This window comes from Puma concolor, chromosome D1, assembly GCF_028749965.1.
Source record: "Puma concolor isolate L17-30 chromosome D1, mPumCon1.1.hap2, whole genome shotgun sequence".
Classification (NCBI taxonomy): Eukaryota; Metazoa; Chordata; class Mammalia; order Carnivora; family Felidae; genus Puma; species Puma concolor.
Window position 1 is genome coordinate 30,353,230 of NC_141676.1, and position 25,856 is coordinate 30,379,085.

Sequence of the window (25,856 nt, forward strand, 5' to 3'; positions counted from 1 at the left end):
AGTTTAGTTAACATCCATCATCCTATTAGGCACACACACACACACACACACACACACACACACACACACAAGAAAAACACCGTGTTTTTTCCTTGTGATGAGAACTCTTAGGATCTACTCTTTTAACAACTTTCAGATATACCATTCAGCATTGTTAACTGTAGTCATCATGTTGTATATTACATGATGATTATTTTGTAACAAACTTGTTTTTAGCGGTTCTCAATCTAGGACAGGGATCAGCAAATGTTGCCTGCTGAGCAAATTCAGCCTGCCTCTTTTTGTCTGTTTTTTAAGTTTTACTGAGGCATAGCTACATTCATTCCCTTATGTGTTGTCTATTTCATGCTACAAAGGCAGAGTTGAGCAATTGCAACAGAGACTGTATGCCCTACCGCCCAAGCCTAAAGTATTTAGTCTCTGGCCCTTTACAGACATGTTTGTCAACTCCTTGTCTAGGGTGATCATCAAAATCACCTAAGGATTCCTGGGCTTTTCCCCTCTACCAGGACAGAATCTAGGATATACTGAGCTATATTACCTGTCATTGGATGAAGAGTTCACAGTTTTGATACTATTCTTGTAGTATATATCCATAACTAGATTGAGGAAACTGTATTATTGATTCCCACCCCTGTTTTATCTCAAGTATATGGGTTTTGAAGCAAGGTATGGATTAAAGATTCATGTTAACTCAAACATTGTTTTCCAAGTATACAACTGAGAAACACGAATTAAAGCAACAACATTAACAAAACAAGCAAAACAAAACAAAAGCATGGCCATTATTCATTCTTAGGCCTCAACAAAGAGATACAACATGGCAAGTCCCTTTCTTGAGAGTTGTTAAATATTCCAATTCACAAGTTTTTGTATTAGGCTGTTTCTTTCTTTCTATTAATACCAGTTTGCTGAGTGAATATTATTGTGTTAGTTCAGCTTTTTCCTTTCCTTGAAAATAGCTTCTGTTTCAATGGGGATTATTTATAAAGAAATACAGAATGGACACATTCACCTTTTCATAACATATGGGTTAGCAGCAATAGTAGACCTTTATCTGCCTTTGTAAGTGGATCAGGTTGTAGATAATTGTTCAGGTATTTAAGATACACTATTTTTTGTCATGAAATACTATAAGTCATTTTGAACTGTTCTAGAGTGTTTGAATTGATGTTTGCTTTTGGTTTATGTTCCTGAATTTTTATTCTGATCTAACAGCAGCCAATTTATTCCCTACTGGCAATGAAAAATTGTAATAGGAAACTATCAGCCTAATAAAAAAATTGCTATGCTCATTTTTATAAAATACTTTTAAAAAGTATTCATCAAATGTCTGCAATTAAGGATCCTCTCCCAAATCATATTTAAGTAAACTTAAAAACAATAAAAATGGAAGTGAAAGATTCAGTGTTAAATGTTTTAAATATAAAAATGAACTTTCAACTTAATCTAAATGGGGTTCATTTTCATATAAGTATGGGCCAAATTAGTTTGAAATTACCTTCCATGATTATATTAAATTGGTTGTTTGAATAAATGTTGCAGTTAGGTGTCAGTAGGTGCCTGTTTTCATGTGATTTATTTATTTTTTCCTAGTTGAACCTGGCTATGGATGAACAGAAAGAGAAAATTACCAAAAAAATAATTCTTTCAATAACAGCGAAGGAACACCATAAGGTACAAGAAGAAGTAAGTAACTTACTTTTTAAGCTCTATGACAAAACTATAATGAGTGCTCATTTTAAAATTAAGACATATTTTACTTGGTTCTGATAGTGAACCAGCTATAGTTATCTGATAGCAACAAAATGGAAAAAAAATGGTCAAAACTGGAAGCATTTTATTGATCTAGGCAGCTTGAAAAATAATTATATGGTTGAAAGAATAAATATTGTAATTTTTTGAAAATACTTCTGACAACTTTCTCATAAATTTCCTAAATTAGGAAATTATTACATGCAAGTTGAATCTGTAAATTATAACTAACACATGCTAACATAGGGAAAAGGTTAAGATTTTATTAAACTTTGAATAAGTACCAAATATTATTTTTATTTTCTGAGTTTCTAGGAATGGAGTTATTGTTCTGAATTTTAGAAATGCTAACAATGTTATCTCCTAGCAAGGAAAAACTGTAGTTTTCAAATGTCAAGCTTAAATGAGCTAATCATAAGATTCTGTAGGCAATATTATAATGAAGAACTATTAAAGCAAACCTTCTCTCCAAAGCTCATGCTGTGAAGTTGACAGCATATTCCATAAATGAAATAATAATACAAAATTGGTGTTAGACAAAAGGGGAAAATGATTTTCATGTAGTTTCCTGGAATGCAAAACCATTTACTCTTTCTGAGGAGAGATCATGAATTTGCTAATTCCCATGTACCACTGTCAGTAAATAAAATCATAATCAACTTAAAGAATAAGGTAATGTGAATATATGAAAATTAAATTTTCATGTCATTCTCTTTTGACATTTCGGCAAAGAAATCTATCCAAGCTTTGGGGTTTTAATATTTTCTTATCATTGTGATTGCATCTGTCCAGCTAACTATGTATTTTACAAAAAATGAACAGGTACAATGCATCACATTTTCCTCAGAGAATTCAAGTCTTTGAATTAGAGATTCAAATTAATATCTGGGACTTGTATATGTCCATTATTAAAGACTATATTGTAAGTATAGATTGGTAATCTCAATAGAGAATATTTCATAAGAAATATTCAACTTGAATAGTTTCTAGATGTAGCAAATAACAATTGTATAGATTTAAGTTACAGTTCTCACTCAATCTACTTAATATTAACAAGTTAAAAGACTAGATTTTTTAGTTACAAATTTTAAAATATTATACTCTATTCATTTGGAAATGTTTTATCCCAGTTGGAGAGTTTTATTACATGTTTTACAGTAATTTAAATGGAATCTATCATGTATCTTGATATGGTAAACTTTAAGAAATACAAATAAATTTCTCTACTTAGTAGCATTAAAATTACATCTATAATGTGATGTAACACAGTGACAAATTATTATTAGAGATAAATATAAAACACCTAAAAGAATGAACAGATAGATATTTTCTGCCTTTTAAGTATTGTAATTATTTTTTTGATATTTTATGCAAGTCTATAATTTCATTGGAACTGAAAACTTGAAGCGGCCCAGGAAAATTATCATTATGCTAAATATATCATTTCAAATGCCACCTTGTTAGCCATACTGGAAATGAAAATGATCTTTTCTGGAAAATCCAACAGTATTCATGTTTATTTGCTATTTCTTCTTTATTGTCATCTTAATGCTTACTTAATACCTATATACTTCAGTGTTCTTCATGTACAATACGTTATTTGGTCCCATATTTGCTTGATCAGCTATGGCTTCAAATGCCTTCTGTTTGCTTAAAAAATCAAATATGCAGGAAAGGGAATATATTTTGTGTGTTTTGTGAGTATATGTGTGGGTGTGTATGTAATAGTCTCTAAGTATATTATATATGCTATGGTAATAATTTCTATGTTATTACTTTGAAAGTGATTATATTAATTATGATGTGTAATTTCTAGTGTTTGGTTAGAAAAAGTGAGTGCTGTCAAGTTTTGACCCTAATTCATATTCAGAAGTGTGAAATCATGGTAGTGAAGAGAAATGAAAATGTTGGGAAGGGGGAGAATTACTTCAAAATTTATTTTGCCCACAGTTTATTTTTTACAAAAATATTTTATTTCTAGATATAGTTCAAAATCCAAACTAAACATCATAAAATCTGAGATTTACATTTCTGCTGCCTATAGTTTTATCTTAAAACCTTGTTTTATTTCATGTAATTTTTCCACATTAAGCCTAGAAATAATGTATGTATCATAAGACTACTTTGAGGCGATGTTACATGTTAAACGAATTTTTTGGAAATGATTTATTGGAAATATGCATGCAATTTGTTATTGTTGGTTTAAAAGTTATTCCAGGTTCTCTGAAAAATAAATACCAAGATAGGACTAGATGTGTATGTATTGTATTAGAAGAAATGTCTTTGAGAGAAATGGGGAGAACTCTGGGTAAGGCTGCAAGACCTATCAGACTGAAATGCAGGCTTGAACTCAAGTGAAGGAGAAAGGAAGGGCAGACTAGATGGAAACATCTTAGAGAGCGGTGCAGTCTTAGGAATGACTAAGCTTCACAGCGGTGAAGCTGATGGTGTATCCTTGACCTAAAGCTGTCCTTCAGAGGAGTCCTATGACTCCCTGAGTTAGACCTGCTTCAGTATCCTCAGCCATTGGTATCAACCTGGCGATGGATTTCAGAGCACAGTATCTGGGACTCTTGGTTCATTATACTCCTGTCGTCAGAAGCCTATGAGGCACATTCTCATACCTTCCTCAAAACGTGTAGCTGACGTTATTCTTGTTGCCATCAACATAGCCTTATAAAGATATTAGAAATATCTTTATTTTAGGTGAAGGGGAATCAGAGTACACTTCTCCTGATGAGCACTGAGTAATATATGGAATGGTAGCATTACTATATTATACACCTGTAGCTAATATAACACTATATGTTAACTACGCTGGAAACAAAAATTTTTTAAATGTCTCTGTTTTAATGGCTCCTTCCTCTATGAGTGGATGGGAATGTCAGACTCTTGAATAGGCTTAAAAGCAGCACACAGAAGGGCCCTCTAGCTGGAAACAAGATAAGTCTTCTTCCAAGATATTTCCATTTCAGAAGGGTTCTGGAAACTATTAAAAAGTTGGGAGCATTTGAAGCGGTATGAGTAAGAAATGGTGCACACCTCAAGTTCCCTTGTAGCTACACTGCAACCCATCCTTCTAAATCAAGAGATACCTTACTTTTCTCATAGGCTCTCATGTCTTTTCTAGTCTTTGCTCATCAAGTCTGGGTTATGGTTCTTTTTAACCTGGAAAACACTGTGTCCTTGGGCCTGAAATCAAGAAGAGATTTTAGGAAATTTAAAATACCCATTTTCATCTCCCTGTCCCCTTTCTGGTTCTTCTTAATTATGTCATAAATTAGAAAGTTTCTTGTTCTTAAGTTTAAGCACTAACCTAGCTTGGAGACCACCCCCCCATGTATTGTATGCCAAGATGACATTCCTTGCATAGAGGCTGCAGCCCTTTGTGCTGATTTCAAGTGATAATTTAGTGCAAAGTTCTCTGGAGTCCTCCTTACTAACATAAATGGACTCATGGGCACATAGCAATCAGGCAAACAGCTGAACTCATCATTAGAAAAACCAGGAGATCCTCAAAACCTCATTCATAATAGCCAAACTACAATGTACAGAATGTATAGTTCAGAACATACAACTTCAATATGCATACGTTTTAGAATGATTAGGAGCAGAATACTATTTTGTGCCAAAATCTAAATCTAAATATCTACATCATTTCAAGAATTTAATAAATTCAAGAGTTACATGAATGTGTCATAAAAACATGACCAAACTACCTAATGTACGTTTTTAAGCAAAAACCTCTGTGTATGTTTATAGACAGGTGTGCATTTGCATTCTTTCAGAAGTTTGGTCTTTTCCCCACCGAATACTCATATTTTTTTTGCTACCTCCTGCTCATTTGTCCCTCTCCCAAATTCTGTACAAGTGTCATTTCCGTGCTGCATTTCCACGGAGAATGAAGAGTAGAATGTGTAGGCTTTCTGCTGCACAATGAGATGGTGCATTATTTCAACATATGCATACGTAAGCCTTCTTTTGTGAATGGGACTGATAGGGTCAGATAATGTTTAAAGGGAAAGGCTTTATGTCTCTCAGGCCTCTATGTTTCCACATGGATGCTCCCACACACACATAGATTGAATTATGAACAGACCCATTAATGCTGGGATCACAAAAGGTCAAGTTTTGTCTCCTTTTACCCCTATTCACATTGCCTTTGTAGAGAGAGAGAGAAAAAAAACGGATTTGCAGGAAAAAAAGATTCATGATGAGGAATTTTAAAGAGCATTTTTCCCCTTCTAGCAACATCTGTGATTTGAAAAAAAAAAAATCATATTATGTAAAATAATTCAGGATTATTGTATTACTTATCCAATTTTTGGTATATGAGTTATTTCATGTGTAGGGTTGTCTTTAAGGGTAATATGTTATCACAATAACTGAAAACAAAATATAGCACTTTGAGCATATCTTAAAGACATTATGAATATGTAAAGAAACAAAGTTTTTGTAAAATTGGATGGAAATTTTATCAAAATGTCAGTGGCAAGATTCTTGATATGTTTTCTCATATGTTTAATATATGTTAATTTTTGCTAGGACATCTTATTTCATAGCTTTAACTTATTAAAAAACAGGTGATAATTGGTATAATTATATATACATTAACAGATAATCATGGAACAATTGAAGTAGCAAAAATGATAGAGACATTTTTTGAAGCAACAAAGGATTCATAGGAAATGAAACTTTTAAGGCTCTAACCAATAGCCCTTTAGGATGCAAATGACATCACCAATTGTATGGTTGGTTGATTTCTGATGTCACATGAAATCCCCTATCTGTGAAAGGCTATAGATTGTGACAGTAAAACCAGTCATGTATAAAAATGTTCTCAAATCAAAGCCTGAAATAATAATAATAATTCTTCTTCTTCCTCCTCCTCTTCCTCCTCCTCCTTCTTTTCCTCCTCCTCCCCTTCTTCTTCTTCTTCTTCTTCTTCTTCTTCTTCTTCTTCTTCTCCTTCTCCTTCTCCTTCTTCTTTGGGTGGTTTTCTGTAGTACAAAATATAGTAAATAAAACTGAAGAGAGCAGTATTACTGACTAGCCTTATATATTAAATGATACTTAGTATACTTTAAAGACTACATACATTATATCTTTTTGAATCATTTGATTTCAATAATTTGAAATAATTTTGATTCATATGATTTTGATTCATATGATTTCGGTCATATGAGCCCAGCTGGGGTTAGGGCTAGGTTCAGAGAGGATCAGTGCTTTGGAGAAACGGCATCTGGAGTCTTTGTATTTAAGGGCTTTGGTTCTTGGATTTAAATATTGTCAGATAACTATAAGAGCAAGTCATTTGGCCTGTTTTGGTCTCTAGTTTTGGTATGATACATATTATTATCCATCATTTTTGACGATAATTCTGAAGGGTAGTATATGAAAACAAGCCTGGAAACTGACTGACATTGGATCATTTATCATCTCTATATTTTAAATGTTACAACTTTATAATAGAGTTAACAGTACTATGGAAAAGCAGAGAAATTCGCTCCAGAAAATAGATCTTTAATCTTAAATACCATCCTGAGGAATCTGGGGAAGTAACTGGAAGGTTCAGTATGCTATTGAAGGTAGATTAATTTTGTGGAGGTGGCAGGATGAATTTGAGGTGGAGAGACCATTCAGTAGACCACTCAAAACTCACTTGTTTTGGTAATTCAAGTAGGAAGAGAGGATGAGGAGATGAGGGAATGGACCAGGTATTACTTATACAAAAGGGAAGGTAGGAGAAGGAATATATGAATTTGGAAGAAGGGTTGGCAAACTACAGCTCTAGGGCCAAATCCAGCCCATTGATTAGTTTTCTAAATAAACTGTTATTGAAGAGGAGCCTGGATGGCTCAGTTAGTTTAGCCTCTGACTCTTGATTTCAGCTCAGGTCATGATCTCAAAGTTTGTGAGTTCAAGCCTGGTGTCTGGCTCTGTGCTGACAGTATGGAGCCCGCTTGGGATTCTCTCTCTCGCTCTCTCTCTCTGCTCCTTCCATGCTCATGCTCTGTCCCTCAAAATAAATAAATAAACTTTAGAAAAAGTGTTATTGGAATACAGTCATGACTATTTATTTACATGTTGTCTGTGGCTACTGTCAAAGTACAACTGCAGGTTCGAATAGTTTTGATGGAGACTATGGCCCATGAAGCTGAAAATATTTATTATCTGTCCCTTTTAGAGAAAAAGTTTGCAAATTCTTTATTTAAAAGAAGGTTTCTTCAAAAGAAGTAGATAATTGATGACATTGGGACAAATAAGAGAGGTATGAAAGACCAAAGAAAAATGGGAATCATTTAAATTAGCTTGTTCATATGCACATAATGCTTCTAAAGTTCTTGAAAAAAGTTAAATGTAACTGAAGTGCTTATATATACTTATAAAAAACCGTATGCAATCTTGAAATAACTACATAGAATAGAAAAATTAATATTCAAGTTATATGGATGATAGTACAAACTTGTTTTCATTGACTTCTCAGAAATCCTCTGCAGAAGGGATAGAAATCATGGATATAACATCAGAGTTGGAGTACAGACTGGGGCAAATACAATATTTTCAGTTGAAAGAGAGAGAAAGAGGATGAGGGAGCCTCTTGGAGAACAATTTCCCTTTGTTCACTATGGACATTGAAGTGAGATAGAGAATCTATGCAGCAAATAGTTTCAAATTTTTATCTGCATTATGTGAAGTAGGTTAGGGATAGGAAAGATACACCAAGAAAAAGAACCAAAACTTGATGTTCAGAAATCACCTAGATTTAAAAAAGAACTATAATAATATAATGTGCATTAGGCACCTACTATAAGTTAGACATTGTATTGTTCATTCTATAATCTCATTTAATTCCTAATATGGTAAGGCTGGTATTATTCTTCATTACAGATGAGGGTTTTATTACCTGTTCATTGTCTCTCAGTCAGTAAATGGGAAGAGCCATGATTTTTAACCCAATATTTCAAATAGACCCTGCTCTATTCAGAGTCATTCATAATTCTAAATGGGTCTAATTTAATCACTTCAAAGATTCATAGATAAAGTGGATTTAAGCTTTTAGTCTCTTTTGGTCACTACCATATGTCAGCTAGTGTTTGTGTAAGAATCCAGTCCATTAGAGAAAACATAAATATATATAACACAGTGTTCATATAATAAAATTAAATATTGTCATTGGTACATAGTTGGGAATAATTGAAGTCTTAGGAAAATTTTATTTTGTTAATCAGTTTAGAAGTCCTTTGCAAACTTTTCAGAAGCATGTTTCTTTTCATATATAGAGACATTTTTCATTCCGTGATTGTAAATGGCTACCTGAAGTGCAAAGGTTATAAATTTTCTCATAAATAAAATTAGTCGATGGAAGAATGCATATCTTTTCTGTTATCTTTACTTGAAGGTGGATCTATACTCAAATTCTTGTTTTGAAGTCATTTTTCCTCCCATCAAACTAGGTACTCAAAAATCTAATAGGTGTGACATCAACAATTACTTCTTGCTAACAACTCTTGTAATTTAACCCCTTCAGGTGAGCAGGCTGATTGATGAATTGCAGACAGCTATCAAAAGCAACAGAGGTCATCTCTCAAAACTTGGCCCCCAATTACAGGCTGAGCAGGAGCAATTCTCCTCTTATGTCTACCAACACATTAAAAGCCTTCCAGCAAACACTCTTATCCCGGGAGGCCTGCAGCTCAAGGTGGGTGTCATTCTATAACTCTCGCTGGGTTCAGCTAGAGACGAAAACACTCTGCACCATTTGAAGACCCTTCTAACAATGCCACTCAGCTTGAATTTCTTTTAATATTGTCTTTCTCAAACTGGAGTTTGGCTTACAAGTGCTAATATTACCATTCAGGCAGTATGTTTTAAAAGAAAATACCTAGAGGCCTTTGAAAAGTGGATTTATAAGCTTAAGTAGTTTTTCCAACTCGAGAAAGTAATTTTAATGAAGAAATTTAATCATGTGAACATTGAATACCTTTCCAAGAAACATATATTTTTAACAGGAGTCAATATGTGTTTCAGTTAAAAAAATAGCTTATTTAGAGAAATAGGCAAGGCTTTAATAATTGACAGACAGTGGCAATAGGAATTAGAGGTGAAAGGCCAGGTGACTGATTGATGTTCAAACTACATTTCCAAGGAAAAGGATCTGTATTGGATAAGTGTGACACATGTCTGAGTTCACTTGGTAAAATCAATACTTAAGAATATACTGGGAAAAAAGGTGAATTGGTTATTTGTCAGGACAAGATGGCTAAATGTCCTAGGCTACCTTTTGTTATTACATCTTTCGAAGAGAAAAAGAGTAACTCATACTTTACTAAAGTGGATCAGGTACTGAAAGCTTAAGGAATTTAAATACTTTTCTTTATCATAATCGAGTGTCCATGTTAAGTCTGTCAATTGTTCTATAATTTCATATCCCACATTTCAAGAAAAAAAATTTGAATTACTCAACAGATGGCCCTTTTCCATCTAAGTAATGAACCATTACGACTCATCATTTTCTTTGTTTAGATTTGAATGTGATAGCATTCAAAGTAAATATATTTCGATCAGCCTTTATCTCTATAATTCTTCTTTCTTAATTTCAGTTTTATTCAACAAATATAAACTTTATATTGTAATTACGAGCATTTTATTTTCTATCTATAACTTTTTCAAATGACATTTACATGTTTGCATTTGGAATGAGAATATTACCACAATATTACCCAAATTGACCTTTGGGGAAACGTAATTACACAATAAACAAAATTTATTTTCCATAATCTGTACTAGTCAGCTAAAGGTTTAGGAAGCGATGCTTAAAACATCAAGGTCAGGGTTCCCATAGTACAGTAGCATTCTTCTTTTCCAGACTTCTGACATGGTTACAGATCTATTCCAGCATTTTGCAAAGTACTTGCTATTGATTAAGACAGGAACTAGGTGAGGGAGCGTGGTTGCCTTAACATTTATTCCCACTCAGTTGTATCAGCAACTATCATATGTCCTGGAAAAAAATGAAAGTTTTTTTCCCCCTCACAGGTTTGTTCCATATTTCTGAATTTTTTCTAAAGTTTATTTATTTATTTTGAGAGGGAGGGAGGGAGAGAGAGAGAGAGATAGGGAGAGGGAGAGGGAGAGAAAGAATCCCAAGCAGGCTCTGCACTTACTGAGCCAGATGCAGGGCTCGATTTCTTGAACCATGAGATCATGACCTGAGCCAATATCAAGAGTAGGACACTTAACCAACAGAGCCACCCAGGTGCCCCTATTTCTGAATAATTTTTATCACATTGGTGATAGTTATTCACATTAGCACATGGGCTTGATAGCAAATATTTAACTTTAGGATCTGAGCTACTACTCTCATATACTTCTCTTTTAATATGCTTTAAAATTCTTTCCGTACTAGCAAACAGAAGAGGAAATGTATATATGCAAAGAAACCATCTTCTTGTGTTTGGTTAGACTCACTGTGGTGTTCAGTACGGTACCCATGAGCCACATGTAGCTATTTAAATTTAAATTAATAAAAACTAATTAAAATGAAAAATCCAATGCCACCTCTCATATGTCCATGACTTTCCTGGTTGTAGCACTGAAACCTTCACATCCAGGAAACCTCTCAGTCCCAGGCAAAACAGATGGTCGGTCACCTAGCCTTATCTGAGTTCTCTCTCCCTTCTCTAAGGTGTTCTCTCTCTCTATTATTCTTTTCCCATGAGCTACTCAGCTTCTCTCCTTTTGCCCCAGTTTTCACCTTGGGAACATCCAGTTTCTCTTAGGGAATAAATTCCTTTCCCCATATTCCAAGAAACCTGGGCATCAGCCACATCCTCAGGCTTTAGCACAGACCACTGGTCTTTCAATCTTGGCTGTCATATTGGAATCATTTAGAGACGTTTAAAAAAAAATCAATGCCCCCATCTCCAGAGGTTTTGATTTAATTGGTTTGGTAAGCTGAATCTTGCTTCTACTGGTCTGAGATTGCTGATTGTTAAACTTTCAGAAATTTTGTCAGCCAGTTGTTAAATACAGCCATAATTAAAAATTATATAAACTGGGTACTTGGATGGCTCAGTTGGTTAAGTGTCCAACTCTTGGTTTTGGCTCAGGTCATGATCTCATAGTTGGTGAGTTTGAGCCCCCCATCGGGCTCTGTGCTGCCAGTGTGGAGCCTGCTTGGGATGCTGTCTCTCCCTTTCTCTCTGCCCCTCCCCCACTTGCTCTCCCTGTCTCTTTCTCTCTCAAAAATAAATAAATAAACTTAATTTTTTAAAATTATATAAACTTACAATTAAATAGGTCACACCTAAAGGAAAGGTAATAGGGGCGCCTAGGTGAGCCAGTTGGTTAAGCATCCAACTTTGGCTCAGGTCATGATTTTATGGTCCGTGAGTTCGAGCCCCAGGTTGGGCTCTGTGCTAACAGCTTGGAGCCTGAAGCCTGCTTTGGATTCTGTGTCTCCCTCTCTCTCTGCCCCTCCCCCGCTCATACTCTGTCTCTCTCTGTCTCTCAAAAATGAATAAACAATAAAAAAATTTTTAAAGGTAATAGTCTTCACTTCCTAATTATTTTAATACATTTTGCTAGTACCTATTCTCCTTGAAGTTATTTATGCTATCATGTCTGTATAGTAGAAACACTATATAATGGTCTGCTACTGTGCATCTCTTCCAAAGTTTATATTCAGTGATGGCTTGTAGTAACTCAAAATTGTTGGGAGTAGATGTTTGGACTGATGGGAAAGAAACTGAGATATGTAGTTTTCTAAGCCAGTTCTTATGTCTGAAACAGCCAGAAAGGAGAGAAAAAAATGCATTAGCAAAGTATATCCCAAATATTCAGAATTGCAAATCTTAGAATTGAGGCATATTCCTGTACTTCCTCTTAACTAGGGAGAACTTGCTAATTTCGACTGAAGAGCTATTGAACAAAAGCCCACAGCATACCATCCTTAGTTAATTCCAGAATCAGTTCATGTCAGTTGCCTGGCTGAACTCTAATTTTCCATGGGGTGTGGATGAGCTGCCCTTACTTGGAGCACATTCTCTAACCCAGTTACCTCTGAGTTACTGTGGCCAAGACCATATATTTTCTGGTTATGAATAACTATCTCACCTTATGACATGACCTATGCAGAGTGTTAGATGATATATCCATAAGCAAATATGTTTTCTATTTATAAATCAAAGTCTAGTTCTAGTAAAAAATAATAAAAAATAATACAAAAAATTCCCCTTTTCTATCCATTTTGATCATAGAAAAGTACCTGATTAATACAATAAATTAGGATGATCATCTTTCTAATTTTCTCTCTTTGATGAATTATCTCTCTGTTGAATATTTATAGTTATATGTATATTTATTTATATATTTTTGTATTCATTATAAACATATTTGTTATATATAAATATATTTATTTACTATAAATATTTATTTTACTTATTTTTAGTAAAAATTTAAATAGGATAAATTTAAATAATTTTAATTTAAATAAATTTAATTTTAAATAAAATTATTTTTTTATTATAAATATTATATTTATTTATTATGAATATAAATATATAAATATATATTTACTTATATTTATACATATTATACCTCTATGTTTATATATACATTTAAATATATTATACATCTATGTTTATATACATACATGTGTGTGTACAAAATAATAATGTGTGTGTACAAAATAATTGATTGTAGTTGTCATCATCTTCTAGAGCAGAGGCTCTCAATGATGGTCTAAAGGCCAGGTGTGATTCAAAATCCCCTGGGGTGCTTTTTCATATTGTATGTGGTTGTCTTTACCTCTTCACTAAGGTTCTCATCCTTATCATATCTCTCACTGATAATTTACAAATAGCAGCCTTTGGCTAGATCTTAATACTAGCAGGTCACCTCTCAAAAAGACACACTCTTCCTGTGTTCCATATTGCCTCAGTCCCATTTTTGCAATTACATGGCATAATAGTATTGAGTTTAAATGGACATAAAAGACAAAGGACAGAGAACAACTAAACTGGATGTCCCATCACTGGTATGGGAAAGTTCCTTGTTAAAAAAAAAAAAAAAAAAAAGAATATTGAAAACATGACATAACAACATTAAGGGGAGTTTTAAGAAACAGTTACATCACCTATAACCACATTATGTGTTATAAGACCATTCTCACTTTTGCATATCATTTCCATTTGCACTCATTTGCCCTATATACTCATAACACAGTGTGTGTTTTTTTGTATTCTGGTAGACTCTCTTGCTTTCACATCATGGCACCTTTTAGGTTGATGAAATTTCTTATTGTTTTTTGATTTAGTAGTCACACTCAATGCGCACCATAATTTATGAAGTTCTTCAGGTTTTGGGAGCAACTTCTTACTATTCCAAACCTTTACTTACCTTATATCCTCTGTCAATGCCTCCACCCCCAGCCACTTTGAAAACATCTGCTATAGCCATGGCTCAGTGACTTCTGCTTTTCCAGTCTTGTTCTTTCTTACAACTCCTCCTCTTCTTTGTCCCCATGGAGATGCTGTCAGAAATGTTAGTGTTTCCCTGGGAGAACAGGAAAGAAAGGGTCGATAGGAAATGGTATTAACAAAGCTTTAAGGGATGGTGGGTGGAAAAACTAGAAGGAAGTTGCGTGATTGTGACAGAGAATTGATAAGCCAGAGTGTGGGATGTGTGAGTGGGTGGGAGGCAGCATGGGGGAGAACAAGTGGAAGATGGGTACAGGGAAGTCTTTACAGTAGAATTAGTGCTTTTCACACACAATTGGTCAATAATGCTCTGTGGGTTGTCTTCCATTTGCTTCCAGTAGAGGCAGATCCAATTTCTGTGAGGGCTAGAGCTTATACAAAGTGGAGGAGAGGAAGCTCTTTAAAATGAGGGCTTAAAGCGGATATTTATTTGGAATGAGAAAGTAAATCACAATGAACTAATGGAGGATTGGAGAGTCTTTCTTCTGAGACCTTTTATAGGCAGCTTCTCAGAAATACTTACATAGAAATACCCCTTAATTGCTAGGGAGTTGTTGGCTTCTCCTCCCCACTTATAACACTCTGTAGCTCCCAGCAACTTCTAGTACTCTCATGAGCTGGAGCAAGTAAGGGTTCTGAAGCTTAAATCTTCATTAACTTTACATTAATCCATTCTGGTTGTGAGCAAGGGAAATATGGTGGATTTTAGTAACCAAACCAAAACAAAACAAAAAGATTCAGATGGCTGTGATTTTAGCCTTTCTATTTGTGTAGTGTTTGGTTATATTGTTCTCTTATAAAGAAATTTAAGCTTTGGTAAAGGGATCATTTGAAGATTTATTTAAAAAAATTTTTTTTAAGTTTATTTATTTTGAGAGAGGAAGAGCACGTGAACAAGGGAGGGGTAGAAAGAGAGAGAGAGAGAATCCTAAGTAGGCTCTGCGCTAACAGCGAGGCTCCATCTCACCATCCATGAGATCATGACCTGAGCCAAAATCAAGAGTCAGCCGCTTAACCAACTGAGCCACCCAGACACCTCCAGAGATTTACTGTTAAAAGAATATCGTTGTCCAGCATCTAGTTCATTTTCTGGGTAGTATGGTAAGCATCTAACAATTTGTATTCTACCGGTGACAGAAAGAAAAATGATTTTAAATGATTAGTGCAGTAAATCCGCACATTATCCAATACATACTCTGTCTGCAAGGCATTGTGCTCAGTACTATGGGAAGATGCAGAGGAGCCGGAAACACACTCGTGGCCCATTCCCACGGTTATTTTCATACAGTTAGAGCAATATGATGCCCTTTGAAGACAATGAGACTAATGTGTGGGCTTTCTTAGCTTTTTGCTACAATTTCATCATTCTAGTTTATCAGCTTGTTTCTATTTAGAAAATGGGATAATTTGACTGATGATAGAAAAGATGCTCACTGTTATCTGTGATACCTTCCTGGCTTTTCCTATGCTTTGGATATCTGAATTTGGATTTAGATATTTGAATTTGGAATTTGCTCTACCAGTGGCACAAGAGCACTATGAATCCATTTGAGATTTACATTCTATTTGGTGGTCATTTTTTAAAAGTTTAAAGTTTTCTAACCATACGTATTAAAAGAAAGTTTATTTAAATATTTAGGAATCTATGGAACAATTAAATGAATAGAAGGAAATAACTGAGGTTATCCACAAAATAGTGGCAAGATTTTTTTTTTAATAGTCCCATCCCTGCATGTGTATTATGTCCTTATTTCCATTGTACATCCTTTGATTTTTGTCTTTCTGTTTAACCCACTTTTCTTCTATATGTATTTACAATCCCTGAATGCTGTGTTATTTCACCTACGTTATTTAAAATAAACAATGGAAAACCAAATTTAGGTTATGCGTTAAGTACAGATACCAAAACATGGCAAGATGACATTCATTTTCAAAGGAATTGTGGCTAGAGTGGCAAAATTAGAATATTCAAGGTTATTGTTAAGATTTTAAGAACATTCAGGGTGCCTGGGTGGCTCAGTCGGTTGAGCATCTGACTTTGGCTCAGGTCACGATCTCACAGCTCGTGAGTTCAAGCCCCGCGTAGGGTTCTGTGCTGACAGCTCAGAGCCTGGAGCCTGCTTTGGATTCTGTGTCTCCCTCTCTCTGCCCCTAACCCACTCGCATCCTGTCTCTGCCTCTCTCACAAATAAATAAACATTAAAAAAAAAAAAAAAAGAACATTCATTAAATGTTGATCAAAATGTCAAAATGTGATGAAGATAATCAATTTTTATGTGTGGATTTTATCATAGTAGGCAAGTGTTGGATTGCTCCTTTTAAAGGCAAGAAACTTGAGATCCTATGAAGGCCTTCCAACATTTTATGGGATAACTATTAGCAGTAGGCATTGAAACCACTCACCTACCCTGCTTTCCATTCTCCTTTCCCTTTCCTTCCCCTTCCCTTTCTTCCCCTTCCCTTCCCTTCCCTTCCCTTCCCTTCCCTTCCCTTCCCTTCCCTTCCCTTCCCTTCCCTTCCCTTCCCTTCCCTTCCCTCCTCTCTCCTTCTCTCTCTCTTTCATCTTTCAACTGTTGGGGGGGTGGTGGGTGGCGGAAATGCCAGTGTATTCACCTCAGCCTATTTCCTGACAGACATCTGCAGCCAGGTGTAAATCTGTGTGCAGGAAGATTGTATCTTCCTAGACCCGCTGAAGAGAAAAACTGCATCTGTATCAAAATTAGGGAAGAGCAATTGGTTGGGGCATCAGCTCCCATGCAGAGCTGGTTGTAATGAGACCAGCTTTCCTTGCACAGTCCTGACAGCCTTGAAGGTGCCCAGAGAATTGCCAGGTGGGCAGTCAGCAGGGAAAGTCCACAGGCCAGAGCTGGATTACTGTCCCAGCAGTTACCCGGACTAAATGCAACCACTGAACCTTACTGCTGTAGGCAAGCTCTCTCTCTCGGGGAGATTGTCCTTCTCCATAGCAGTTAATTTGTTTTTACCTCTCAATTAGCTTTTTCACAGAGTGTTTGAGATGCTCAAGTCATTGAGATTCTCTTCCTACATATGCTCCCGTCCCCTGGATTACCCACTGACATCTATGTTAGCCCAACTCACCATGAATATTATTAAGCATCAATTCATCATTTGAACGTAGAAATGAATACAGATTTTCTAGTAAGTGCAAATGAAGTGATATATTTACACCTACTTAAGATTCTACTTACAATTTCAATAATGTTTTATGATAAAAAATGGATTATTTATTAAATTAAAAATGTACTGCCAAAGATGGTAAACTTTTGTATAGGTTTTAGTTACCCAGCGTACTTATTCATTTATTAAGGGGAAAATTAAATTTACAGACATAGTTGATATATTTAAACAAGAAATTGCATAGCATTTAAAAACATATACTCTATCCAAAGATGAGAATATGATCTCTGAGACTGAGAATTTGGGGACGTCTCATGATTTAGCTCATATTTAATCTTAAAAGTGTTCGTTTTCCCCTCATAAAATATAATTTGGGGGATGTGGCTGTTTTTCTCATTTAAAAAGGCCTTATTTTCTTTGAAAAGAAATATACTGAGCCCAGGAACTTCCAAAAACCTTTATTTACTAAGCTCTGGTATATATCATATTATACCCAACTACTGACAGGACTTACACATCTGATATTTTAATCCCAATTAAATATAATTTTACGCACTAAATTAATTTAGACAAAGTGAGATCCTTATTTCATTTCTTCTTGAAACATCCTCATGTATAAAGGGCTTATTGAAATTACTTAGCTTAGGACATGACAGGCAAACAAATTTGCCTTGCCTCTGTCATCTAGATAATTTTGAACATTTTCTTATCTCAAATTTAGTGAGAATTGTAATTGGATACAAAGGAAATATTTTTATAGGCCCATCACCGTGTTTTGAAAATTTTACTTTGTTCATAGACACAGAAAAATGGGGTGAGAGTGAAGCTCTTTAAAAAATATTGTAACAAAACAAGATGTGACTTTATTTAAAAAAATTTTTTTTAATGTTTATTTTTGAAAGAGCACAAATGGGGGAGGGGCAGAGAGAGGGGGACAGAAGATCTGAGGCAGGCTCTACAGTGATAGCAGCAAGCCCAATGTGGGGCTCGAACTCACAAACGGAGAGATCATGACCTGAGCCTAAACTGGCTGTTCACCTGAGCCATCCACTCACCTCATGATGAAAGGTGACTTTAAATGCATAAAAGAGGGAATGTGGGCCCACTCCCAGGTGAACTGTGAAGCCTCCAAGGGCCATTGTGCAGGTTCTCCACCCTCAGCCTCTGTTGGCCTTTCCTCCACCCCCACCTCCCAACCCCCAATTCAGATGGTCAGATACCCCATGTTCTCATTTACCATCTCATTTACCATTTTCAAGATTTACTCTTTTGAAAAGGGCATGCTGCGCTTTCTTTCAGTCTAAGACGGTTTTCAAAAAAATAGTTTTCTTAGATCAAAATTCTTTTTTGGAGTCTACTATATAAATGAAAGTAGGATCTACCCCATTTGAAGCCAGATGGTGGCGGCCTCCACAGACTCACTTATCAGGTTTGATCTCCCACTTGGGACCACAGACCCCCCACTGTTGTCCTCTAAGGGGTTCCAGAGAGCAGAGATTAGAAATCACAGCATCACATAGGGGCACTTGTACCCCAATGTTTATAGCAGCACTCTCAACAATAGCCAAATTATGGAAAGAGCCTAAATGTCCATCAACTGATGAATGGATAAAGAAATTGTGGTTTATATACACAATGGAGTACTACATGGCAATGAGAAAGAATGAAATATGGCCCTTTGTAGCAACATGGATGGAACTGGAGAGTGTTATGCTAAGTGAAATAAGCCATACAAAGACAGATACCATATGGTTTCACTCTTATGTGTATCCTGAGAAACTTAACAGAAACCCATGGGGGAGGGGAAGGAAAAAAAAAAAAAAAGAGGTTAGAGTTGAAGAGAGCCAAAGCATAAGAGACTCTTAAAAACTGAGAACAAACTGAGGGTTGATGGGGGGTGGGAGGGAGGGGAGGGTGGGTGATGGGTATTGAGGAGGGCACCTTTTGGGATGAGCACTGGGTGTTGTATGGAAACCAATTTGACAATAAATTTCATATATTGAAAAATAAATAAATAAAATTAAAAAAAATCATAGCATCAAAAGATCAATAACCTATAAGGCTGAATAGCATTTCTTTTGTGGTATTTTAATTATGACAAAGGAGTAAATCTCTAACTGGAATTTCAAGTATTGACAAGTTGGTGGGAGAGATATTTTTGGGGTCAGAATCTTTTGGCTTTCACCTTAAATCCTACCCCGTATGCAGTCACCCGACTTACACCTTCTAAATGGTGGGCTCTGCTACAACTTAAAGAGGAAATTTAAAACGTCTCTCTCTCTCTTTTTTTAATGTTTACTTATTTTTGAGAGAGACACAGTGCAAGCAGGGGAGGGGCAGAAACAGAGGGAAACACAGAATCCAAAGCAGGTTCTAGGCTCTGAACTGTCAGCACAGAGCCCAATGCGGGACTGGAACTCATGAACCACAAGATTATGACCTGAGCCAAAGTCGGAGGCTTAACCGACTGAGCCACCCAGTCGTCCCTAAAATGTCTCTTTTAAAATAAATTATTTTCTTAGGTATCCCTTTTCTGGGCTTAGATATAATATTAATTTGATTTTTGGTCCAGATGCCATTTAGACTGATAAAGTTTAGCAATTCCATAATTTGTTTTCACTTAAGTGCATTTTTATTTCCTGAGACTAAACATATTGGCTCCTTACCTGTGAAATACCATTTAAAGACATCTATTAGACATTAAAACACTTTTTCTTATATGTAATATAAATATACTAATTCATTATTAACTTTCCATTGCCTGAATCCCATAATTTTAATATTTGCTTTGTGATTATCACTTTATCTGAATATTTAAGTTAGACATGTTTACTGTTTGGTTTATAATATACATTTGAGAAAATACAGAAAATGCGAATGTTCTAAAAATTAGTAAGTCTATAAAAATGGAAGACATAACAGTACATTTATTTGATTTAATGTACATGTAATGCTAATTCAGTTAGAGTTGATTTTCTAGCTCCAAAAGTGACTTTGAATTCTGATTGGATAAAGACTTTTTTTTCACGGCTAATTAGCTTCTTACATAAGACAAGTATTTCATTTTAATTTTCCTTTTCTTTGACTTAGGTTAAAAAAAACCTTTTACTGTAAAATACATTTCTGTGCCCTTAAACTTTTTCAAACTAAGTTTCATATTAGTATACTTCCTAATACTAGATAAAAGGGTGAACTTTGATATTTGTAATTAAAAACACTATAGGACTTGATTTCTAAAGATCTCCTTACCCCTTATGAGTCGAATTGCCCCACGCGAGTCATCTAACCTTTGACAGACTTCCCTGTAAAATGTGCGGTTGCTTTGAGTATTGAGTAATTTCTGTGTGTAACTGTGCGCCATGCATTCCCGATTGCCGTGCATGTGTGTAATGGGTGCAGTGCCACACCACCAGAGTCCCTCGTCGGGACTGAGATATCCACCCCTCAGCTGCCACAACTATATTCTTATTGGGCGGTTGCCCTCTGTGTAAAGGAGCTGCATCTCCCAAGACTAGGCCTTCATCCTGGGGACAGGATGCAGCCAACATCTGGTTCGTGCACAGAGCAAAGGCGTGATTGCTCCCTTGCCTCAATTCTGGCCTATGCTGAAGGGCCGGCCATTCTAGCTCTAGGGCTCCCACCAGAGGCCTCTGTTGCAACTGCATCACACTCACCTTCACCTGCCCCTTCCTGCTTTCCTCACTCCCTCAGCTGTGCTGCTTCCCAGAAGGCTCCCCAGTAAAATTCCTGTGAGTAAATCTTGGTCTCAGAGTCTGCATCCTGTGGATCACAATTTAAGCCAATGTGTAAGTTAACCTTGTTTCAACGTATTTAATTATATCCACTGAAATATGCCAAGTACTTTTGTGTGGCTATTTTATATTCCTTTTCTTCACTGGACCTCTAGCAGTAAACCCTGTTACTGTACAGCCTCCCAACTTTTAGCAACACACTGCAGTGTCATTTTCTTATTATTGCCTCTTGACAGCATTGTATCCTGAGGTATTTTGAAGCCTAGGTGTTTGGCCTTCCACTCACGCACAGAAGAGCTTCCTGGGTGGTCTGCCCAGCAGTTATGGAGAGTTTGGGAACCTGCTGTTCCCCCACAGCTAGCTCTTAACCAGACTTATAGTATTAAAGGGTGGATAATGGCACTGAAGTAGGCCTTATACAAGTCCTTAAATAGGTATGATAAATGATGCTGGGCAAACCTGTCAAAGAACCACATTAGGTCAAAATTCATTCAGGTCATCTTTCCCCATAAAAGTTGCAGGTTTTTTCAGTCACTGTCTCTATAAAATCTTCACAGTAAATAAAAAGTCTTTTACTACTTCATTGGTATTTTTATGCCTTCACAAATACTACATATGAACAGTTATATTTAGTTTGGTTTCTATCCATAGACACAGACATCATATTCAGAAATATTAGCTTAACAACAAATTTTATTTCCCAACCCTGCTAATACACAAGTAAACAAGTAAAATTACTCAGGAACGAACAAGAGAAATGGACCATTTCTTACCATGTCCATTGTTGCTACTCTGGTTTGAACCACCATCATCCATCCACCCTTCAGATTACTGTTGCTCTCTATAGTCTACTTTCTGCCCAGGAGCCACAATGACCCTTTTAAGTTAGATCTTGTTCTTGCTCTGTTCCAAACCTTCCAAAGAGTCCCCATTTCTCTTCCAATCCCTTAACCCTCTGACTTCATGTTACTTACTCTCCCTCTCTTACCACTCTGCTCCAATAACACTAGTCTTCTTGCAGTTCCCAGAACACACTGGACACATTCCTGCCTTAGTTTCTTTGCTTAAGCAGTTCCCTCTGCCTGCAATGCTCTTCTCCCAGCCTATCTGCTTGGTTAACTCTCTCCCCACCAACTCTTGACTCAGATCTTTCCTCTCTTGAAGGCCTGTTCTGGTCACCTGCTTCATATGGTGTTCACCACACCCTTTGCCCTCCCTTATCCCAGGCCCTATGTCCCCTTCCCTTTATTAGATACCACTTAGCACCTTCTAACACTCTCAGAGGTGCATTTACCACACAGCTAATGAAAATTAAGCTTCAGGGTCCCTGCTTTGTGTAGGCCCCTTTCAAAGCCCTAGAAGAAACATTAGCAATGAGTACACATGGCCACATGTTTCTGTAAAATTTGCAAATATATTTTAACTGTAACTGGTTGAGACCATTGCCCGTTCCTAGTCCAACTTCCTCTCGGTCAAGAGTTCTCTTGTATCAAGTAGTGTTGAGGTGGCAGCAGGCATTTTTGAGGTCTGGCTGGAGAAAATTGAGTGGAGATACATTTAGTTTGAATGTCATGGGATGTAATTAGTGTTTTACAGTCACTTCCCTGTATGGTTAAGTTAGCACTAACCATTCTGATATGGAAAGAGTTCCCAGGAAGATGGCCACTACCTGCTGGCCATTGAGTGTATTGCTTTCTGACTATGGACTAGAGTGCTTGGCATCAAAAGTGTATGGGTGGTGGAGGAGAAACATGGTGGGAAAATAATAAAGCCAACTATTTGTAGGAAATTCTTCCACATTTTATAGCTCATATTTTAAAGAACTATGATCAAGGTTTTCCCAAATGTGACATCAAATCCTAAACATTTTTATGAAATGTCCAACAAAGTTGTGAAGCTGAGAGATTTTTCCAAACAAATAATATTTTTTTTGATTAACCATGCTAGAGGGAAGAATCATCTTCCTATTCTCCTTATAGAAAATGTTACCAAATGACCATATGAAGAGATGATCAAAGACAATTCAGCCAAAATATGTGTGTTGGGTAGTTAATTAATGGAAATGTTTTGTAATGGTTTTTGCTATGTGTGAGTTTTTAGTGTGTGTAAATTGTTGTGATTTTTTTCCTCTCATTTTAAGTGAATATCTTTTATCTAGTTTTACGTTTGTAATTTTGCATTTTTTTTTGTTAAAGAAGGCCCACCAGTTGTATTGAAGGTCCACCAAGCTTATACGGTTTGGTGGGCCTTCTTTAACAGAAAGAATGAACAAACAGCTTTTACAGGACCTGAATGTACCCTGACCATGCTATGTGATTTGCTTACTTATTTTGTTCCTCAAAAGCAGGAATCTTAGTTCACTGGTGTATCTTAAGCACCTGAGCAATGCTCGGCACATTGAAGCTACTCAGTAAATATTTGTTGAGTGAATAAATTGATCAACAATATTACAATAAGACATTGGTGTGGGACACCTGGGTGGCTCAGTCGGTTGAGACACCAACTCTTAATTTTAGCTCAGGTAATGATCCGAGGGTCATGGGCTCGAGCCCCACAGTGGGCTCTGCTCTGAGTATGGGGCCTGCTTAAGATTTTCTCTTTCCCTCCCTCTGCTCCTACCCAACCCACATGCATGCATGCACACACACTCTCTCAAAATAAATAAATAAACTTAAAAAAGGAAACATTGGGGCGCCTGGGTGGCGCAGTCGGTTAAGCGTCCGACTTCAGCCAGGTCACGATCTCGCGGTCCGTGAGTTCGAGCCCCGCGTCAGGCTCTGGGCTGATGGCTCAGAACCTGGAGCCTGTTTCCGATTCTGTGTCTCCCTCTCTCTCTGCCCCTCCCCCGTTCATGCTCTGTCTCTCTCTGTCCCAAAAATAAATAAACGTTGAAAAAAAAAAAAAAAAAAAAGGAAACATTGGTGTTAATCTAATTTAATCTTCTTAACAAAAGTTAATATTGACATGACAGAAAGTACAAAGACTGTCGTTCATGGAAAACACTCCTTACAACTTTTTACTTGTTGTAACTAGTCACGGAAGTAAATTCTTATTCATAGGTATTTTCTTCAGTAGTCATTAGCTACCATGCCTTTTGAGAGGATCTGGATCACTTTTTTTTTTTTCTTTTTAAAGGTTCTATTATTTTTCTCCTTAGGACCCAAGACTCGCCTCAGCTAGCTTTTTCCATCATCCCACTCCAATGGTAGGAATTTAATTTTAGAGCTGTCAAGAGGTGAGGCCATGCAGAGAGCCACTGGGAAGCCAATACAGCAGTCGGTATTTCTTAAGCCAATGATCAGGCAGCAGTAAAATAAAAGTAGACTATTTTTTTTATTTTTCTATAGCTAGTCAATCACAGAAACTCTGCTTAGAAAGCTATCTTTGTTTAGACATTGAACAATAGAAGTAAAAATACTTCTCATGCAAAGGAAGAGAAAAAATAATAATTAGATTTTAGAAAAATGGGCATAGTAATAAAGATCTTAAATATGAGAGGTAGGCCTTAGGAAAAGCAGAATCTCATAAAATTTCGGCTTAAAGAATTTTAGTTTTTATAATAATGCAGAAAAACAATACATTACACAAGTGACTAATTGTCACACTGTTTGGCAGTTAGCTTTTTTAGTGTGTGTAAATTGTTGTGAAAGGCTTCTTTCACTTAAACACCTAAAATTTTATTTAAACCTAAAAGATTTTTTTTAATGCCTTTATAGAGATTTTGGAGACTAGAGCCTTTTTTTTTTTACACTTCTATTTTTACATTTATTTATTTATTTTTGAGAGACAGAGAGAGTCAGAGCACAAGTGGGGGGTGGGCAGAGAGAGAAGGAGACACAGAATCTGAAACAGGCTCCAGGCTCCAGGCTCCAAGCTGTCAGCACAGAGCCCGACCTGGGGCTCGAACTCATAAACCATGAGATCATGACCTGAGCTGAAGTCGGACGCTCAACCTACTGAGCCACCCAGGCGCCCCATTTTTTTTTTACACTTCTAGACCTAGAAGGGCAGACTTCTTACTGGTAGTAAAGAAAGCAGTGAGCTACTGAAGGTCTTAGATGTTGGCCAACTCCTATTTGCTCTCGCAGTTTGGCAGTTCGCTATTTTCTAGAGCATTAATTTTCTGTACTCTGATTCTACGTCTAGCAAGTCTTGACAAAGGAATGTCAATAAGTCCCCCAAACTGAACTTTTGTCAACACTAACCTTGCAGAATGTATGACACCCAGAATTGAAACTATCTTTGCTAAATGTCACTATTATTTAAGAGCTCTGTTCCAGGTTACCGCCCTGAAGAGATTGTTGGGAGAGTAGGATTCTCTGCCCACGTTATTTCCTGTAGGCTTGTAGGCAACAGTTGAGTTTACAAAGTTCCTTGCAAAAGTAGAGAGATTTCTTGCTCAGAATTGTGTATGTACTCAAAAACGAAGTTTTAAAAAATCCCTGTTAGCAAAAGATGCTATAGGGTGTGGGATATCAATGTACCAAGGCTGACAGCTGCATTATCTCCACTGGACTATCAGCACAGTGAAAAGCACTGAGTAGAAAAAAACCCACAATTCTTGAACATTATTACTCATATAATATTATGAGTATATAAATAAATATATAAAAAATATATATAAATATATATTTATATATAAATAAATATATAAATAATATAAATAATTATATAAATATATATTTATATATAAATAATAAATATATAAATATTTATTTATAAATATATA

General features: G+C 36.0%; 1 protein-coding gene across 1 annotated transcript in view; it reads left to right on the forward strand.

Moving 5' to 3' along the window:
* DCDC1 (doublecortin domain containing 1) overlaps window positions 1-25,856 on the forward strand; it is a 497,922-nt gene that overhangs the window by 233,432 nt on the left and 238,634 nt on the right. Inside the window, exons 10-11 of the mRNA XM_086677755.1 lie at window positions 1,597-1,689; window positions 9,287-9,457. Of these exons, the coding sequence (XP_086533881.1) occupies window positions 1,597-1,689; window positions 9,287-9,457 (264 nt within the window). The remainder of the gene's footprint in view (window positions 1-1,596; window positions 1,690-9,286; window positions 9,458-25,856) is intronic.